Source organism: Festucalex cinctus, chromosome 2 (genome assembly GCF_051991245.1).
Source record: "Festucalex cinctus isolate MCC-2025b chromosome 2, RoL_Fcin_1.0, whole genome shotgun sequence".
Classification (NCBI taxonomy): Eukaryota; Metazoa; Chordata; class Actinopteri; order Syngnathiformes; family Syngnathidae; genus Festucalex; species Festucalex cinctus.
The window spans coordinates 30,890,435-30,907,125 of NC_135412.1; the positions used below are offsets into that span (position 1 = coordinate 30,890,435).

Here is a 16,691-nt window from a genome sequence, read left to right on the forward strand (position 1 = left end):
GTATTTGTGTTTTCTCCATGTAGGCCTACTTCTGGTTCCTGCAACATTCCAAAAACACGTTTGTTGAGTTCATTGAAAACTAAATTGTCCATAGGCATTGTCTACATGTCCCCTTGGCTGGCGTCTAGTCCAAGGTGTAACCTAACCAGCCTAACTGGGACAGGCTCCAGCTCAACCGTGATCCTAATTAGGATAAGTGTTTTGTTTTTTTTACATAATGTAGTAATACATAACACTCAACTATATGATATCTTGAATATCAGTTTGTGTATCCTTCATAAAATGTTGTCATTCCAAATATTTACATATCCATTTGCATCCTTGACGTTGTGGTTGATAAAATACATAGTATTGCTGTCAAAACATAATAACTGCGGTTTGGATGCAAGTGAGAGTCAAATCTTTGGCAATTCAACAGGCATGTCTGAAAAAATAAGCTTCAAATATCAGCCGCAATGCAAATTACAAATACGTAAACACAAATTTTCATTATAGGTATTTCAAACACTATTTTTTATGCCAAGTAAACCCAGAAAAAGCTAATTCTCATAGGTTTTATTTATCAAGCACTCAAAAAAAAAAAAGTGCAATTTTCAAAAATAATTGGTTACGGCATTTATGCGGCATGGTAAATATGCGTCAAACAAACAAATTAGATATGCAAATGCTTACTACACACCCGTGAAAGATGCAAAAGTTACCCTCTCATCCTACAGCCTTAAATTCACACCTGGAAAAGCAGTGGCTCATCCATTTCAGCCTTGTTAGCGTTCAACGTGTGTTGACATGTACGTGACACTTCTATGTCTCTTCTCATGTTGCCTGGTGCTGCAGGTGGCTGATGGAGAACTGGACTACATCTCCCAGGGAGAAGGACTACATCTCCAGGGAGACTTCTCCATTGCCGGACTCTTTCCTCTCCATGACACAAACGGCCTAAGTGCTGGTTTGCCCGCTCTGGGTCCATGTAATGAGTGAGTTTACTGAAAGTAGATTTATTTATTTTTTTATTCTTGTTTTATGAACCCACATTGGGGAAAAACATCAATCAATATGAAAAGAATCCCCACTACCTTAATTTTTATCCCAATTTATTTGATTTTCATTTTCAGAGGCCGCCATAACAAGCATGGCTTCCACATGATGCAAGCCATGCGATTTGCCGTAGAAGAAATCAACAACAAGACCGGCGCACACTATCTCCTACCAGGAGTCTCACTGGGCTACCAGCTCTACGACATTTGCTCCGTTCCAGCCAGTGTGCTGGCCACCCTGGACATACTGGCCGATCAGTACCATGGCCCTGCTGCCAACGCAGATCCAGTTCTTTCCAACATAACCGTGGCTGTCATCGGGCCCGACAGCAGCAGCAAAACCTTTACTCCTGCTGCTCTACTGGGGGCCTACCTCATGCCACAGGTAAAGTTATATTACACTGTTAACCCAAATAAGTTAGCTGAACTAAAAAAAATAAATAAATAAATAAAAAATAAAAAAGTGAGGTAATCAGTTGCCCCAATTGTTTTCGAGTTGTTGCCTCACTTTTTTTTTAGTTGATTAACTCAAGTGTTAAAGTTTTCCAGCACTTGAATGATTTGATGTTAAAGAACTTTTCATAAATTTTTATTAAGTAACTTACAGCTAATTTATGTGAAGTTATCAATATCCAAAAACTAGTATAGTTCAATTTAATCAAAAAATATGAATACAAATTACTCATAAAAGCATACAGTTACACCAATTTAAAAAACAAGTTATGTATATGTATATGTATATGTATAGTTAACTTAATCTATTTGATTATTTTGAATGTTCGAGTTTACAGTCATAAATGATTAAAAATAATGGAAATTGTATTCATCAGTTCCCGCCGCATTCAACGTGCATTTCAGTTCACTCGTCAGACTCGTCACCTGAGTCTGATCACCTGCTACAAATCATCAAACATGACATGCCCATTTCCAATAAAGCTGCCTGCTGTTATGTTCTGAGGTTGGATCCCAAAAGCGCTGACACAAATAAGAGTTTTAACACTTTATTCAAATAACATCAAAAGGCATGGAACTAACTTGACTTGACCAGAAACAACGAGAAGGCATCGAGGAAAAGAGGAGCAGGTGGCCAGCTGCACAGAGGAATAATCCGACAAAACACACACTTCTCAGAAGGCTTATATAGACAGCGAAACAATCTGATTGGTTGTGGCTAGACATGTGGGTAACAGGACTGACATGGAATTATCTGATTGGCTGTTGACTAGATAAAGAGATTCAAGATTCTTGACATCACATAGTTTATGACATCACATATCGTATTACCAGTTGAAACTAGAGGCTGTTACATCAGTTCAAAACAGACACTTGACCTCCGTTCAAAACAGACACTTGACCACACGGTCATGACCCGAACATAACCCTTGCATGACCCAAACATAACCGTTGCATCCTGACATCACATAGCATATTACCAGTTGAAACTAAATGCTGTTACATCAGTTCAAAACAGACACTTGACCTCAGTTCAAAACAGACACTTGACCGCACGGTCATGACCCGAACATAACCCAGGCCCCAAATAACACACAGGCAAAGCACAGTCATGACACCTGCATCTTATGAATTTTGCGATAAATCATTAAACTGCCAGTTCTGAACAGCATGCTACTTGTTGTCAGAATTCCAATAATGTATGCATTTGTCACATCATCTAAAAATCCAAATTATCAATGGGCATACTCTCTTCATGTTCCAGGAATCCAAAGTATACCAGATAAGCAGGTTCAGCCTTTTCTGCTCTCCTTGTCGAGAAAATGTGATCAATTGTGCTGAGAGATCAGCTAACCAATTCCATGATTTGATTTTCAGAAGAAAATGCAGAAAGAAAGTAATTTAAATTGAACGCTTTCCATAACTTTTTGAGAGTAGTGTTTATTTTCTCTTTCCCACAGATCTCTTACGAAGCGTCAAACAAAAAGTTGAGCAACAAGGCCCTCTACCCATCCTTTTTCCGCACAATTCCTAGCGACAAGAATCAGGTGGAGGCTATAATCCAGCTGCTGGTTCATTTCAACTGGACCTGGATCGCTCTGTTGGGCAGTGACAACGATTATGGCCTGGATGGCATGCAGAGCCTGTTTCAGCTGGCCCCTGACCACGGCATCTGCGTGGCCTACCAGGGAATCATCCCGGCCTACAGCAGCGAGACAGCTGACGTGATGAGGAGCATGGTGGAGGGCATACTGAGGGCAAAGGTCAACACCATTGTCCTCTTCTCCAGTAAATCCAAACTCAGCGGCTTTTTCCCGTTCGTTATCGAGGCCAACGTGACAGGTAAGGTGTGGATTGGCACGGAGGACTGGTCAGCTGCCACGCGCATTTCCGGGATTTCCGGGATCCACACTGTCGGAACAGTACTCGGCGTGTTCGTCAAGAACGCGGACATAAGTGGCTTTAGGATGTTTGAGAGGAGCGTCATGGAGGCTTCGCTGAGACGCGGTGACGGTCAGGCAGGCTCAGGGGTCACCGGCAGTGTTTGTCTGCAGAGCACCGACATATTCAGCCTGGCCAGGAACAATTTTACTTTAGAGAAGTATGACATCACCTCCTCCTTCAACGTATACAAGGCGGTGTATGCAGTTGCCCATGCTCTGCACCGAGCTCTTCAATGTGACTCCAGAAAATGCCAAAAAAGGAGGGTGCATCCTTGGCAGGTCAGTTCTGAGGTTTTTTCTATACTGGACGATACATCTCACTCATCATCGGTCAAATGAAAACTAGTTTTTGAACGCTAATTACATTATTGGTGCCACATAATTACAATTTAGCAGATTAATGTCAACTAGTAGTAATTTTTCAACAAATAAATGGGTTGGACGTAACACTAGTGCTATTCATCAGACCAACTGTGGCATCTTAAAGATTTTCAAAAAAGGAGCTACTGTGCATGTTAACGCAATGGAACATATTACTGCAAAGAAAATTGGCTTCGCTTTGCCTTTAATAACATCGGGAATCAACATACACTATTACATAACACCAATAGATAAATACAGCAATACCACAAATTCCAATCAGTGTTCACATATTTGGATGTCAACAAGTCATTTGTTGGCTTTAAATTGAAATGAGTAATACAATGGATTCCAAACACAACCAAGGTCTTTTCTTCACTAACTCTCCCTCTTTGCTCTCAGCTCCTGCCCATACTCAAAGACACGAGATTCTCTCTGGAAAACACCTCTGTGTACTTTGATGAAAACGGAGATCCTCCCACTGGATATGATATAGTGACGTGGATTTGGAGGGGAACGGAGTGGTCCCTTCGAGTGGTGGGCTCCTTCAGGCCACATCCCCTTCAGCTTACACTTGATGAAGACGCCATCGAGTGGCAGAGCCGTGGGTCGACGTCCAGATCAGTAAGATTTACAATTGTAGCTTTTTATCACTTGAGACAATTTCTGTGAAAAGATACGAGCAGTTACTTTTGAGTTCATTAATTAATTACTGCTACAGGGTACATTAGTGTGTATCCATGTAGATAATTAGAAATGAGAATTGCTTCTCAACTGATCTAAAATAAAAACATCTTAAATGAAAAACAAAACAAAAAATCGGTTATCAAACTGTTTACACTACTTTAAAATATACTTGGCTGTCCAATCACCATAATGATCAACATTAAAATACAGGGCGTTCCAAAATGGTTGACCCCATTCTAAATGCCCATATCTCAGAAACTACATGATGGATCTTAATAAAACTAAATACACTTTATGTTGAAGGTCATAAGTTTTATTGGTTAAATTTACAAAGAAAAGTACAAATATTTGTTGGTTCTATGACAGATTTTCATAAATGTTCAACACCAAGTGGCAGGTTATATTTTGGAATTACAACCCAAGTGCTTTTTAGGATGTTTAGAATTTCCTTTCCTGTGTTTTGTGTAAGCTCGATGTTACACACAAAAACTTGAAACGTTTCGAAACAAGCTGTGCAAATTTGAGGTCATTCCAATGAAAATTGTCAAAATTATTGGCCTATGAAATGGGGTCAAACATTTTCAAACACCCTGTGGGGCGGCGTGGCTCAGTGGTACGGTGGTCGTCTCCCAACCCAGAGGTTGTGGGTTTGATCCCAGGCCATTGTGACGACGTCGAAGTATCCTTGAGCAAGATACTGAACCCCCAATTGCTCCTGATGCTGCGTCATCAGTAGGTGAATGGATAATCAAAAATGTAAAGCACTTTGAGGGCCTTAAAGGTGGAAAAGCGCTATATAAATTAAGTGCCATTTACCTGTATAGTTTCATACTAGAATGCCTCCTAAAAGTGATCTAAATATGCTTAAATCTATTGTAATTCTCCCTGAAATTACCCCAATAGTCATGTAAATACTCTTAAATTTATGAAATACTCCCTAGAAATACCTACTCTTAAAAACTAGGAACTCCCATATAAGGGGGAAATACAAGGCCCAAACTGTGCTCTCTACTGCATCTTTCATGTCTCTTTTTTTTTTTTTCCATTAAATGAGTAGAGTACCCACCAGGTTTGTCTCCCTCTGTTGGTCATTTTTATTTTTCGTGTTTATTGGATGTTGTGTGACAACCAAAAAAAGGATGCTGCATGGAATCTCATAGCAGAAGAAGAAGAAAAGGTTAAATCAAAAGAAGTCCACCTCTCTTTCTGCTTCTCTGTTGAGCACAGACTTTCTGTATGTTTGTCGTTGTGAAATGCCACATGATCGCGCGCGCGCGGTCCCGCGAGACACGTTGGGAAGTGGGCGGCGACGGAGCTGCCGGACCGCAGCTGTGCGGAGCCGGTGTGGATTGACCAAAAAATTGACCCGTCCGGAGCACGCAGTCAAGACGCACCGCACCGCAACCGCATCCAGTGAAAACCCGGGGTCACTCACTCACTCACTCACTCACTCACTCACTCACACAAGCTTACATCATATAAGCTAGATGGTCTCCTCGACGGAGAAGTGAATCCTCGCCAACCGGCACCCATGGTAATTGACGGTTCCACTCCTCCACTTGGAGCCAGCACGCACGGACTTACACATGAATGGACTGTCGGTCAATGCGTTACCGATAAGTAGCACGAAGCGTAAACAAAAGTAAATCTTGGGATTGCATTTACTCGCTTCCAACCCCTTAGTAGCGGCTTGGCCAGAAGAGCGACGCTGAGTTGGCCTGCTTGGACAGGTAAGTGACAAATAGAAAATAAAATGTTAGCTTGCTGATTTGCGACATGCTAGGCTAAGTCACTTTGACAAGGGTAACTTGGCAATATAGAATGAGCGTCAAACTTTTCTTATGTCCTTATATTTACACCTGGCATTGAAGCTGAACTAAGCTAAAAGGCTAATGTTGTTTTGAGGTATTAACCCTGTCAGCGATCGCTGAGTGCGGTCAGAGGCAGGGGGAGTGAACGTTGAGCTCGTGTGGGTTGAGCCATGGGAGTGGTCCATTTTGAATTGTTTGTTTACAAACAGAATCGGTTTGTTTACAAACAGAAACGGTCAAAACTCCAGACCTCAGCTTTAAAATAAATTTCTTAGAGTTTTAAATGGATCACTCTGATCCGCAACATAACAGGAGAGGTAAAACAGCCTTTCTGCCTCCTATTTCTTGTGTCCAGGTGCCCTTGTCCATCTGTTCTCCACCTTGCCCGAAAGGCCACAAGAAGTTGATGAGAGGGCAACATGTCTGCTGCTTTGACTGCCAGGCCTGTCCTGCTGCCACCTTCCTCAACAAAAGTGGTACACATCTCTGCCACCATTTGAATTTTAATTTGTTTATTTGAAAACGGAGAATGCACATTAATCAACATTTTACAATGTACTGTAAATGTGCCTGATTTAGCTAAACAAAGCTAATTTTCATCGGCGGTTAGTTAGGTGTAAGAGCTAAAATGAGAAGCACACTTCAATTTACAAAAATATGCAATTGCATTACAAAAATACATTTCTTGTATATGACAAATCTGTCTCACTTCAATGGGAGCAAATTTGGCCCAACTTCAGCCATTGTTTTTTGTTGTTTTTTTTCTTTGGTTTTTTTTTTACGCCACACCATGAGAGAGAGAGAGAGACCATGAGAGCAGATAACAGTGGTGACACATAGATGTTTAAACATTAAAAAGACAATTATAAGTACTAAAATTATCAAAGGTAAAAAGTTTTTTTTTTTTTTTCAAGATTTGTTTAAATTCTCATGATTTAGGGTGAGAGGCGGGGAAAACCTTGAACTGATTACCCATCCATTCAGTCTTTTTTTTTTCTTTCTTTTTTTGTGGAAAAGTTACATAACATTGAACAAAAAGGAACGAACCACATACTGTAAACCCATGCAAGACTTACACTGTTATTTTTAGATCGACCAGTAGGTAGCGCTAAACACTAATACATTGACCAACAACTTGTGCTTAGATGACCCAAATTGGAATGAATGTTTTATGCTCGAAGCCTGAAGAAATGTCTGTCATTTTGGTGAAACATGATTATTAGTATAGTTTGATAAACAAAAAAAAATATATCATGTTTGGCATGTTAATTGATTACTTTTATTTAACATTTGATCATGACCCTGGATGGCCTAACAACTCAACGAGGACAATCTGGGTTCTCTTCATCTGAAATATCAAATCCTGAGTCAAACTTCATAATAGGCTGTACTTGGGATAAGCTGGGCTGGGTCTGTTATATGACAGGGCAGAAATCCTCCCTAAGGTTGATTTGAATTTTTATTTAGAACATGAAAAATTTATTTAAAAAATAATGAAAATAAAAGTTGTGAAGCCAAAACTTGTCAATAGAAATGATAATAATAATAATAATAATTAGGGGTGTTAAAAAAAATCGATTCGGCGATATATCGCGATACTACATCGCGCGATTCTCGAATCGATTCAATAATCGGCAGAATCGATTATTTTTTTTTATTTTTTATTTTTTTTTAGGATTCACACCTTGAGCATGGAAGAATGTTATATGAACGGCACATTAAGCCTTAATATTTTTATTTTAATGATAATCAATCAATAATCAATCAATAATCGGCAGAATCGTTTTTTTTTTTTTATTATTATTATTTTTTTTTTTTTTTTTTTTTTTTAGGATTCACACCTTGAGCATGGAAGAATGTTATATGAACGGCACATTAAGCCTTAATATTTTTATTTTAATGCTGTTCAAATGTGAAACAGATTGCAAACTGTTTGTGTACAGTGGCTCACGGTTATAAGCCTCAAGTTTTAGATAAATATATTCATACAAATCTTACAGTGTACATGTACAAATTTACTGATAGTATTTTCTAAATTTGAATGGAAAAAAATCGCAACAATCGACTTATAAATTTGTATCGGGATTAATCGGTATCGAATCGTGACCATTCGTATCGGGATTAATCGGTATCGAATCGAATCGTGACCTGTGAATCGTGATACGAATCGAATCGTCAGGTACTAGGCAATTCACACCCCTAATAATAATAATAATAATAATAATAATAATAATAATAATAATAATAAGTGGTTGGTTAAAGGGGTTTACTTATTTAGCCATTTTTGTCAGTCAAACATTAATATCTTGCCTATAATAAATTTGATATATTCATTATTTTTCATGTACAATTGGTACCTTTTAAAACACATTTTGCAGCTTGCTGTCGACTGAAAATGACATCACAAGGGCTCAGGTAACCAATCGCAGCTCAGCTTGTGAATGTCACATGACCAAACCTAGAAAACAAGTGAGCTGTGATTCCTGAGCCCTTGTGATGTCATTTTCATTCGACAGCATGTTGCAAAATGTGTTTTTAAAGGTACTAATTATATGTGAAATATAATGAAAGTATCAAATTAATTATAGACAAAATATAAACTTTTTATTATTTATAATGGGCTAAATAAGTGAAGTATCCCTTTAAATAATCCCTACAGAATCCACTCAGTGTCATCCCTGCCCACACGAGCAGTGGGCTCTTGCTAGCAGCGAGCAGTGTCAGTTCCGGAGGGTTCTGCTTCTGGCCTGGGACGCCCCCCTCGCCGTGGCGCTGCTCTTCTTCCTGGCCTGCTGCCTTCTTCTGACCTCCAGCTCAGCAGCCATCCTCGTGCTCCACCTCCGCACCCCCGTGGCCAAGTCGGCCGGGGGACGCACCTGTCTGCTGATGCTGGCCGGCCTGACCGCCGCCGCCTTGAGCTCTCTGTGCCATTTCGGCCGCCCGTCCCGCGTGTCCTGCGTCCTCAAGCAGCCGCTGTTCACCGTCAGCTTCAGCGTGTGCCTGGCCTGCATCACCGTGCGCTCCCTGCAGGTGGTCTGCATTTTCAAGCTGGCCTCCAAATTGCCTCGGGCCTATGACAAGTGGGCCAAAAAACAAGGGCCCGAGGTGACTATTTTCATCGTATCCGCCATCGCTTTGCTCATCTCCGTGGCCCGTGTGGCCCTCGAACCTCCCGAACCCTCCCAGGATGTGGACTTCTACAAGGACGGGATTGTCCTGGAGTGCAGCAACACCTTGTCATTCGGCGCAGGCGTAGAGCTGGCGTACATGTCGCTCCTCAGCGTGGTCTGCTTCTCCTTCAGCTACATGGGCAAAGACCTGCCGGCCAACTACAACGAGGCCAAGTGCATCACCTTCAGCCTCATGGTCTACCTCGTCTCCTGGATCAGCTTCTTCACCGTCTACCTCGTCAGCAGAGGCCCCTTCACCATGGCCGCGCACGTCTTTGCCATACTCTTCAGCGTTCTGGCCATCCTGGGGGGCTACTTCCTGCCCAAAATGTACATCATCGTACTGAGGCCGCAAATGAACACAACCGCTCATTTCCAGAACTGCATTCAGATGTACACCATGAGCAAACAGTGACTGCAAAATGGTATTTATCTAAAAAAACATTGCAGGGATGTAATTCAGGATGGACGAGTACTGGTATCGGACCAATACCGGTGACAGAGGCTGATACCAGTATTTGCCACTCTTATGGACATTTTTCAATCAGGAACTAGAAATTAAAAGAATCGAAAACTGCTATCCATTTCATGTAATTTTAAGGAAAATGCTCCATTGGCATATATTGATCTTTCTTTAAAATTATCTGTCAATGTTTTTTTGTGGAAAAATTATATGTATCATAAGTATGAGCGGTATCAGTATACTCTAGACTAGTTATGTAACGATGACGGCAATATCGTGATATCGCAATAGTAAAACTGCCGCAATATATCGTCGTTGTCATGTCACGATATTAAAAGCAGCACATCTGTTAAAAAAAAGGTTAGGTTGATTTTCATTTGTGCAGTTTTATCACCCTCTAGTGGCTATTTTTTTTAAATGCAGTTTAATTTTCATAAGGCATGTTTTGGCCCTTCTATGTTTAAAATCCAGATGAAGGGGAACGTAATATGCTTGTGAAGCGATATGTGGAGGAACTCAATGTGTGCTTGCATTAGCACGTTCCTCAATATACATATACATATATATATATATATATATATATATATATATATATATATTAGGGGTGTTAAAAAAATCGATTCGGCGATATATCGCGATACTACATCGCGCGATTCTCGAATCGATTCAATAATCGGCAGAATCGCTTTTTTTTTTTTTTTTTTTTTTTTAGGATTCACATCTTGAGCATGGAAGAATGTTATATGAACGGAACATTAAGCCTTAATATTTTATTTTAATGCTGTTCAAACATGAAACAGATTACAACCTCTATAAGACTGAAATTTCAGATAAATAAATAATACATTTTCATATAAATCTTACACTCTACAAGCTTACTGATTAGTATTTTCTAAATTTGAATGAAAAAAAATCGCAACAATCGACTTATAAATTCGTATCGGGATTAATCGGTATCGAAACGAATCGTGACCTGTGAATCGTGATACGAATCGAATCGTCAGGTACTAGGCAATTCACACCGCTAATATATATATATATATATATAATATTTTTTTTATAATATTTTTCATTGCAGTAATGTGCAAAATTATAATATTGTGTGTGTGTTTTTTTTTTAGTATAAGCTCAGTTTTTTTTTTTTTACAATATTGTGACCTTTTTCATATCCCCAACCTCCCCACAATATCGTGATAATCATCGTATCGTGAAATTCAGATCGTGATATTGTATCGGGATGTTTGGATATTGTTACATCCCTACTCAAGATTGTTCAGGCTGCAAAAAAGTGGTATCGAACATCCCTAGATGTAGCAAAGTAACTATAAAAAAAAAAACAACGTTTTTTTTGCCTAAATTAGTCATTTGAATTGTAAAAAGTTTAAATTATGAATGATTGATTGACATTAATGGCAACAATGTGAGTTAGCACAACAAAGCAAGTGAATTGTACACTCCGAATTAGTTTGGTGAGTTGTTTTTAATTGTACAGTATTGTATCTTTACAATGTTGTGAAATTTATTTTATTTTAATTTTTTTGTGAAATGTGGGAAAGCCAATTTTCATAAGAGAAAAACTTAAAATATTTACTTGGCCAGTTGAAAATTTTATCAAAGTTTGTTGATTTGAAAATTTCAGTTTAACCAACTTTTTTTTTTACAGTGTGGTTAAGTAGATTTGTGTAGTGTTTCCTTCTCACTATTTAAGTTAATACAAGAGGGAAACTTTTACTTCATTTTTTTCCTTGTGCCAAGTTTTAAAACTGTCATAGTATATCATTGACAGTAAAAACCTTTGAATTTTATAAACGTTTACTGTGAACAGTTTAGTCTCCATTGAACCTGAACACGACTGAACTCACCAACCACCATACGGTTGTTGACTCAAACAAACAATTGACCCATGCTCTTATACCAACTCTCTTCAACTAGAAAACTGTGACTCCATCTGGAACAAAACGTGAATACGAATCAATTTTATTGGCCAAAACTCTCAAGGAATTTTCAAGTCTCCAGTTGACTGTAGATAATAAATATAGCAATATCCACAGGCATATGTGCTTTATCCTCTGCAAAGAATAACTAATATTACTGCGACTTGGTGGCCATCTCCATGTATATCCATGCATTTGTATTTACCAAGGCCACACCAGAAAGAGCAACGCAATGGCAATTGGAATAAAGCAAATAATATGGCAGCAACTGCTCCATATCTATTAGGTTCTATAAACATCTTGCATAAGTACTATCCAACTTCATATTTATTTTTTTTACAGTTATTCTCTATTTGGCAGAATAAATCAAAATAAGATATTTTCTGTTTTCAGGGAGTCAAAAAAGTGGTACCTGCTGCGGCTGCAAAAAAGAAGAAGAAAAAAACATCTTTTTTTAAGAGATCATTTAGCACTTTCAATAAAGGCACAATTGGCCTGTCTTACTTCTCTCTGTGTCTGTCTCACGCACACACACAGTGCTGTTAGCCACTGTTTGTGAGCGGAGATGAAAAGGTCTTTTGTGGCTGGGAGGTCAACCCCATTGACGAGTAGACGTGTGAGTAGAGTCCGAGCGGGGTTTTCCCACAGTCTGCGACTCGGTGTGCTCGGTCAACAGGCAAAGTGTGCCACTGATCAACAGGCGCCACTTTTATTGGTGGCCAATGAAAGTGTAGTTGGACACACTGGAGCTCAACTTCTCCAGCTTTGTGTGCGTGTGTGTGTGTGTGTGTGTGTGTGTGTGGGGGGGGGGGGGGGGGGGTTGAAGAGGGGCTTTGAAACAATTACTGATCCAGTAGCAGAATATCCTGTTTTGAAACTGTAATGATACAACGACAACCTACAAAATTCTAATTTCTGATGTGTCATTCATTCAACTGTTTATTTTCGATATCACTCGATAGCTCTAATTAGGGTCAGAAGCAGGGTACATGCTGGTTGGTCACCTGCCAATCACAATGATTCATTCATATCAATTTTCCAGACAGTACCTTTCCCTGGAGGCCCCCCTCCCATGCATTCAATCAAGTTTTTAATTGCTCACAGACTCACACTGGGATCTCCTGCCTGGGAATGGGATAAGAGATAAGAGCAGTGGGCTGATAAGAGGATGACAGCCTATGATTCTCCCTCTAATTTAGATCCTTTATCTCTCTTGGTCATCCCGGCGTCTGCTCCGCCCCACCTTGGAGTTATTGATGCGTCTACCATTGTTACTCCAGGCCATCCCCATGTGCAGTCACACGGGCACGCTATGCTAATCAGTACTACCATCAAGGTACAAGCGCATCCAGAATAAACACAAGCATTTGTTTTGTTGTTCCTCGACTCTTGTCCTTAATGCGGCATGTCTGGATCTCAGAAAGGGAGGTCAAAGTACAGTTACTACATGTTGCAGCTTCATCCCTAAATTGAATAAATTCATTTTGCTCCCTCAAAAATCGGCACACAACACCCCGTAATCACAACATAAATGTCTACAGCATCTTTATTTGTTATGTCAGTCATATTGGGGTAGGCCACTTTTTTTAAAATGGACAGAAGGTAGCCTATACCAATTTTAAAAGTTAAAATGTGTATTTGTAATAATAATTGGTGATTTTTGGTTTGGATCCGATACCAACCAGACCAGAATATAGCTATAAAGGTTTAAAGTTGATTCATCATGAAATTGCTAAATCTGATTGAATTTTCATTGCCTTTATCATCCTCATTACCTCAATATCATCTGTATCAATATTATTGCTATAATGGATAGTTGTGCCCAAATATAATACTTATTTTAAATTGCATTGTCATTCATTCCGATTAACTAAATGTGCATACAATAAATTAAAAAATGTTAAATATATGTATGAGATTGTTTATTTCAATGTGCTACTTCATTATAAATCGATGAATCTTTTGTTTAGTGAGAAATTGTTTAAAAAATAATAATAATAATAATAATACAGTGTTTCCTCATTTTCCACTGGGGTTAGGTTCCAAAACATACACGCAATAAATGAAATCCGCGAAGTAGCTAGCTTTATGTCTTACGTTTATTATAAATGTTTTTAGGCTCTAAAACCCCTCACCACACAGTTTGTACACTTTTGTCATCAAGCCATTTACTTTTTGTCACATTTCTCTCGTTTAAATATTCTCAATGTTCAAACCTTCATAAATTTTATATAATAGATACATTACTGTAAAAAAAAAAAAAAAATCCATGCAGAATTGCACTGAAATAAATCCGCAATACGGCGAGACCGCGAAAAGTGAACCGCATTATAGCAAGGAAACACTGTACTTTCAAATAAAAATAATCACTTTTCAGAAACAGAAATGTTAAATTATTACAAATTCCATATGAAAAAAGGGAGTTAGGAAAACTATGAAACAAAAGTTAATCTAATCCAAACAGAATCAACAAAACAGAACATAATAAACACATTATTTGTCCAACCTGTGAGGTCAATGAAGTATTTGTACTAAAGAAATTGAAATATATATATACACACACATTTTGCTATGGCATTGTTATAGTAATTGCTCTGTATGTACAAAAACGTCACATAACTTACTCTACGTGATACCTGGACCATCCATTTTTGTAGCACTTGTCTGCCTCATTAGCATCAGCCTACAACACCTACTGCCTTTTTGGGCGAGAGCTTGGGTACATCCTGTGGAGCCAAGATTTACACTTTGGACATATCCACTCTAAGGGCAGACATGCCTACCAGGATGGTACTTTTAGTTTACAGTATTTTAAAAAGTACTACTGTAAAATTTGCTACTTTGCCAGGATTTTAGTGTGCACAACTTACCCATACCTAACTGTAATATGGCCATTTAGTCAAGTAATCCTACTGGCTACAGTGAAGGTGCTGTTTACAGAGAGTCATATACATCAATGTGATTTTTTTTTAATGATTGTTTCATTTTTATTGGCAATTGTCATACAAAATGAGTTTTAAGAGCATAAATGTCATAGCAAAATCAGTAACACAGTCACATTCACACACACAAAGCCACATATATCACATCAATCAGCATTATACAATTTGGCATAGTTCATCCAAAGATAAGAGAGAAATATTCTCAACATGAGCTGTCAGTACGACGCAATATGGCAGAGATACACTGTTACAATTGAATAAGATATAAAACTCCACTGGAGTAAACGAGTCAATAAAACCATCATCACGCAAAAACCAGAGAAATAAAGGTTGAATGGTGAATAACAGTCAAAGCAAATAGAGATAAGGGAATGCTGCGGCTTTTCAGTCTCCATCAATATGATGAGACAAAAGGAGCACAGTGAGAAATGTATTTCCTATGAAATGGGTTTTTCTTCTACCAAGGCCTCCACACTGCGCTGCCGTTGCTCTCCTGCAGCCTGGTTCCTCTGCTGGGCGAGCACACCGGAGAGGAGCCGCAGTCCCTCCGGACCATCTCAGCACGCAGCGAGGCCCTCGAGTCGCTGGGGCCCGCCGAGAGGAAGTGCAGCGAGTCCCTCCAGCAGTGAGAGTAACCCCGGCTGTACTCGCCGCTACTCGCACCGGCGGCGGGCTGCAGCTGCTGCCTCAGGAAGCTGACGGTCATCTCCAGGATGTCGGCCTTCTCCAGCTTGGAGTTGGGCTCTTGTTTGTGGAACTCTTTCTCCAGGATGAGCTTGAGCTGCTCGATGCAGCTGTTGATGCGATCCCGACGCATTTTCTCCACGACGGGTTTTCTCAACTGAACAGGGGAAGAGAGGAGACGTGTAGGTCAGCACATGGCCATACTGTAATATGGTTGTCCTCAGAGGGTGTCAAAGGTCAACGTGTCAAACTCTGGCTTGCCACATCATTTCAGGTGGCCCATTAAGGCAAAACAAAATACAGATGAAGTCTGTTTCATGAGTCTTTGCTAAGCTGATCATTTGTTTGCATTTTGGAAAAATGTCAGTACCAATATTGCAGTAGCTTGTTCAACTATTGTTCAATTATCTGGACTATCACAAAAATACATTTCAATCTTGCATGAATTAGGCATACAGGATTTGCCTTAGCAGGACAGATAAAATGTTCAGGTTTGCGGTTGACACCTTCGCTCTATCTTCACATATGTCTTCTGTTCAGTGACATATTTAAGAAAAACTTGTCTCCAATACTTACTTTGACGTTGTCCCTCTCTGAGATGCCGCCGTGCTGCATGAAGGTGAAGTTGGAGGAGCAAGGTGCCATGTCTATGCAGGTGTAGAGGAGAAGCGTCTTCTATGACAGTAGTGTCAGCTCTGGTGCGTGTGCACGGGTTGCTCCTCTTTTTATAGGTTCTCATTAGCATAACAAAGGCATGTGGTTCAAGCTGGGCTGGGGTTCCCACACTCTGACCAGTGGGACTCTCAACACAACAATAGAAGAGGCATCAATAACCCAGAGGTCATGTATCTGTGCCGGGCATGTTTCCCAAGATAAGCAACGAGTGATAAAGCAGGGCACAGTAACTCATCACCGCGCATTTATGGTCAAAATACAATAATGGAGAGCTCAAAATAAGAGGAAGGGAATTGGGGCTGGGGCTTCAAAGAGGACTTTGCTGTCATTAAAAAGCCAAATGCCACTGCACTAATTAAGTCCAAGTGTGGCACACAAACAGGAACAGTGGACACGTAAAATGTTCCTGGGAACAGGTTGTATACTATGTTTATATTTAAACAAAACAGAAAGAAAGATAGTCATGAAAATGAAGGCAATCTATCTATCTATCTATCTATCTATCTATCTATCTATCTATCTATCTATCTATCTA

The 16,691-nt window shown here is 39.6% G+C and overlaps 2 protein-coding genes across 2 annotated transcripts; one reads left to right on the forward strand and one right to left on the reverse strand.

Moving 5' to 3' along the window:
* The first annotated feature begins 786 nt into the window (after nt 1-786).
* tas1r1 (taste receptor, type 1, member 1) lies at nt 787-10,446 on the forward strand. The gene is made up of 6 exons (XM_077511807.1): nt 787-974; nt 1,113-1,419; nt 2,948-3,709; nt 4,193-4,414; nt 6,644-6,764; nt 8,948-10,446. The coding sequence occupies exons 1-6, from the start codon at nt 787-789 to the stop codon at nt 9,871-9,873; spliced, it is 2,526 nt and encodes an 841-aa protein (XP_077367933.1). The 3' UTR covers nt 9,874-10,446.
* Nucleotides 10,447-14,884: 4,438 nt separating this feature from the next.
* On the reverse strand, nt 14,885-16,283 carry her12 (hairy-related 12). The gene is made up of 2 exons (XM_077515413.1): nt 16,058-16,283; nt 14,885-15,638 (listed from the first exon to the last, which is right to left on the reverse strand). Exons 1-2 carry the CDS (start codon nt 16,124-16,126, stop codon nt 15,255-15,257), a joined length of 453 nt encoding a protein of 150 aa, XP_077371539.1. The 5' UTR covers nt 16,127-16,283; the 3' UTR covers nt 14,885-15,254.
* Between the last annotated feature and the right edge of the window lie 408 nt (nt 16,284-16,691).

Coding starts and splice junctions, on each gene's coding strand:
- her12 (XM_077515413.1), bottom strand. CDS start 16,126: ATGGCACCTTGCTCCTCCAACTTCACCTTCATGCAGCACGGCGGCATC. Junction 15,639..16,057: donor CAGAGAGGGACAACGTCAAA/GTAAGTATTGGA, acceptor TCCCCTGTTCAG/TTGAGAAAACCCGTCGTGGA.
- tas1r1 (XM_077511807.1), top strand. CDS start 787: ATGTACGTGACACTTCTATGTCTCTTCTCATGTTGCCTGGTGCTGCAG. Junction 975..1,112: donor GCTCTGGGTCCATGTAATGA/GTGAGTTTACTG, acceptor TTTCATTTTCAG/AGGCCGCCATAACAAGCATG. Junction 6,765..8,947: donor CACCTTCCTCAACAAAAGTG/GTACACATCTCT, acceptor TAATCCCTACAG/AATCCACTCAGTGTCATCCC.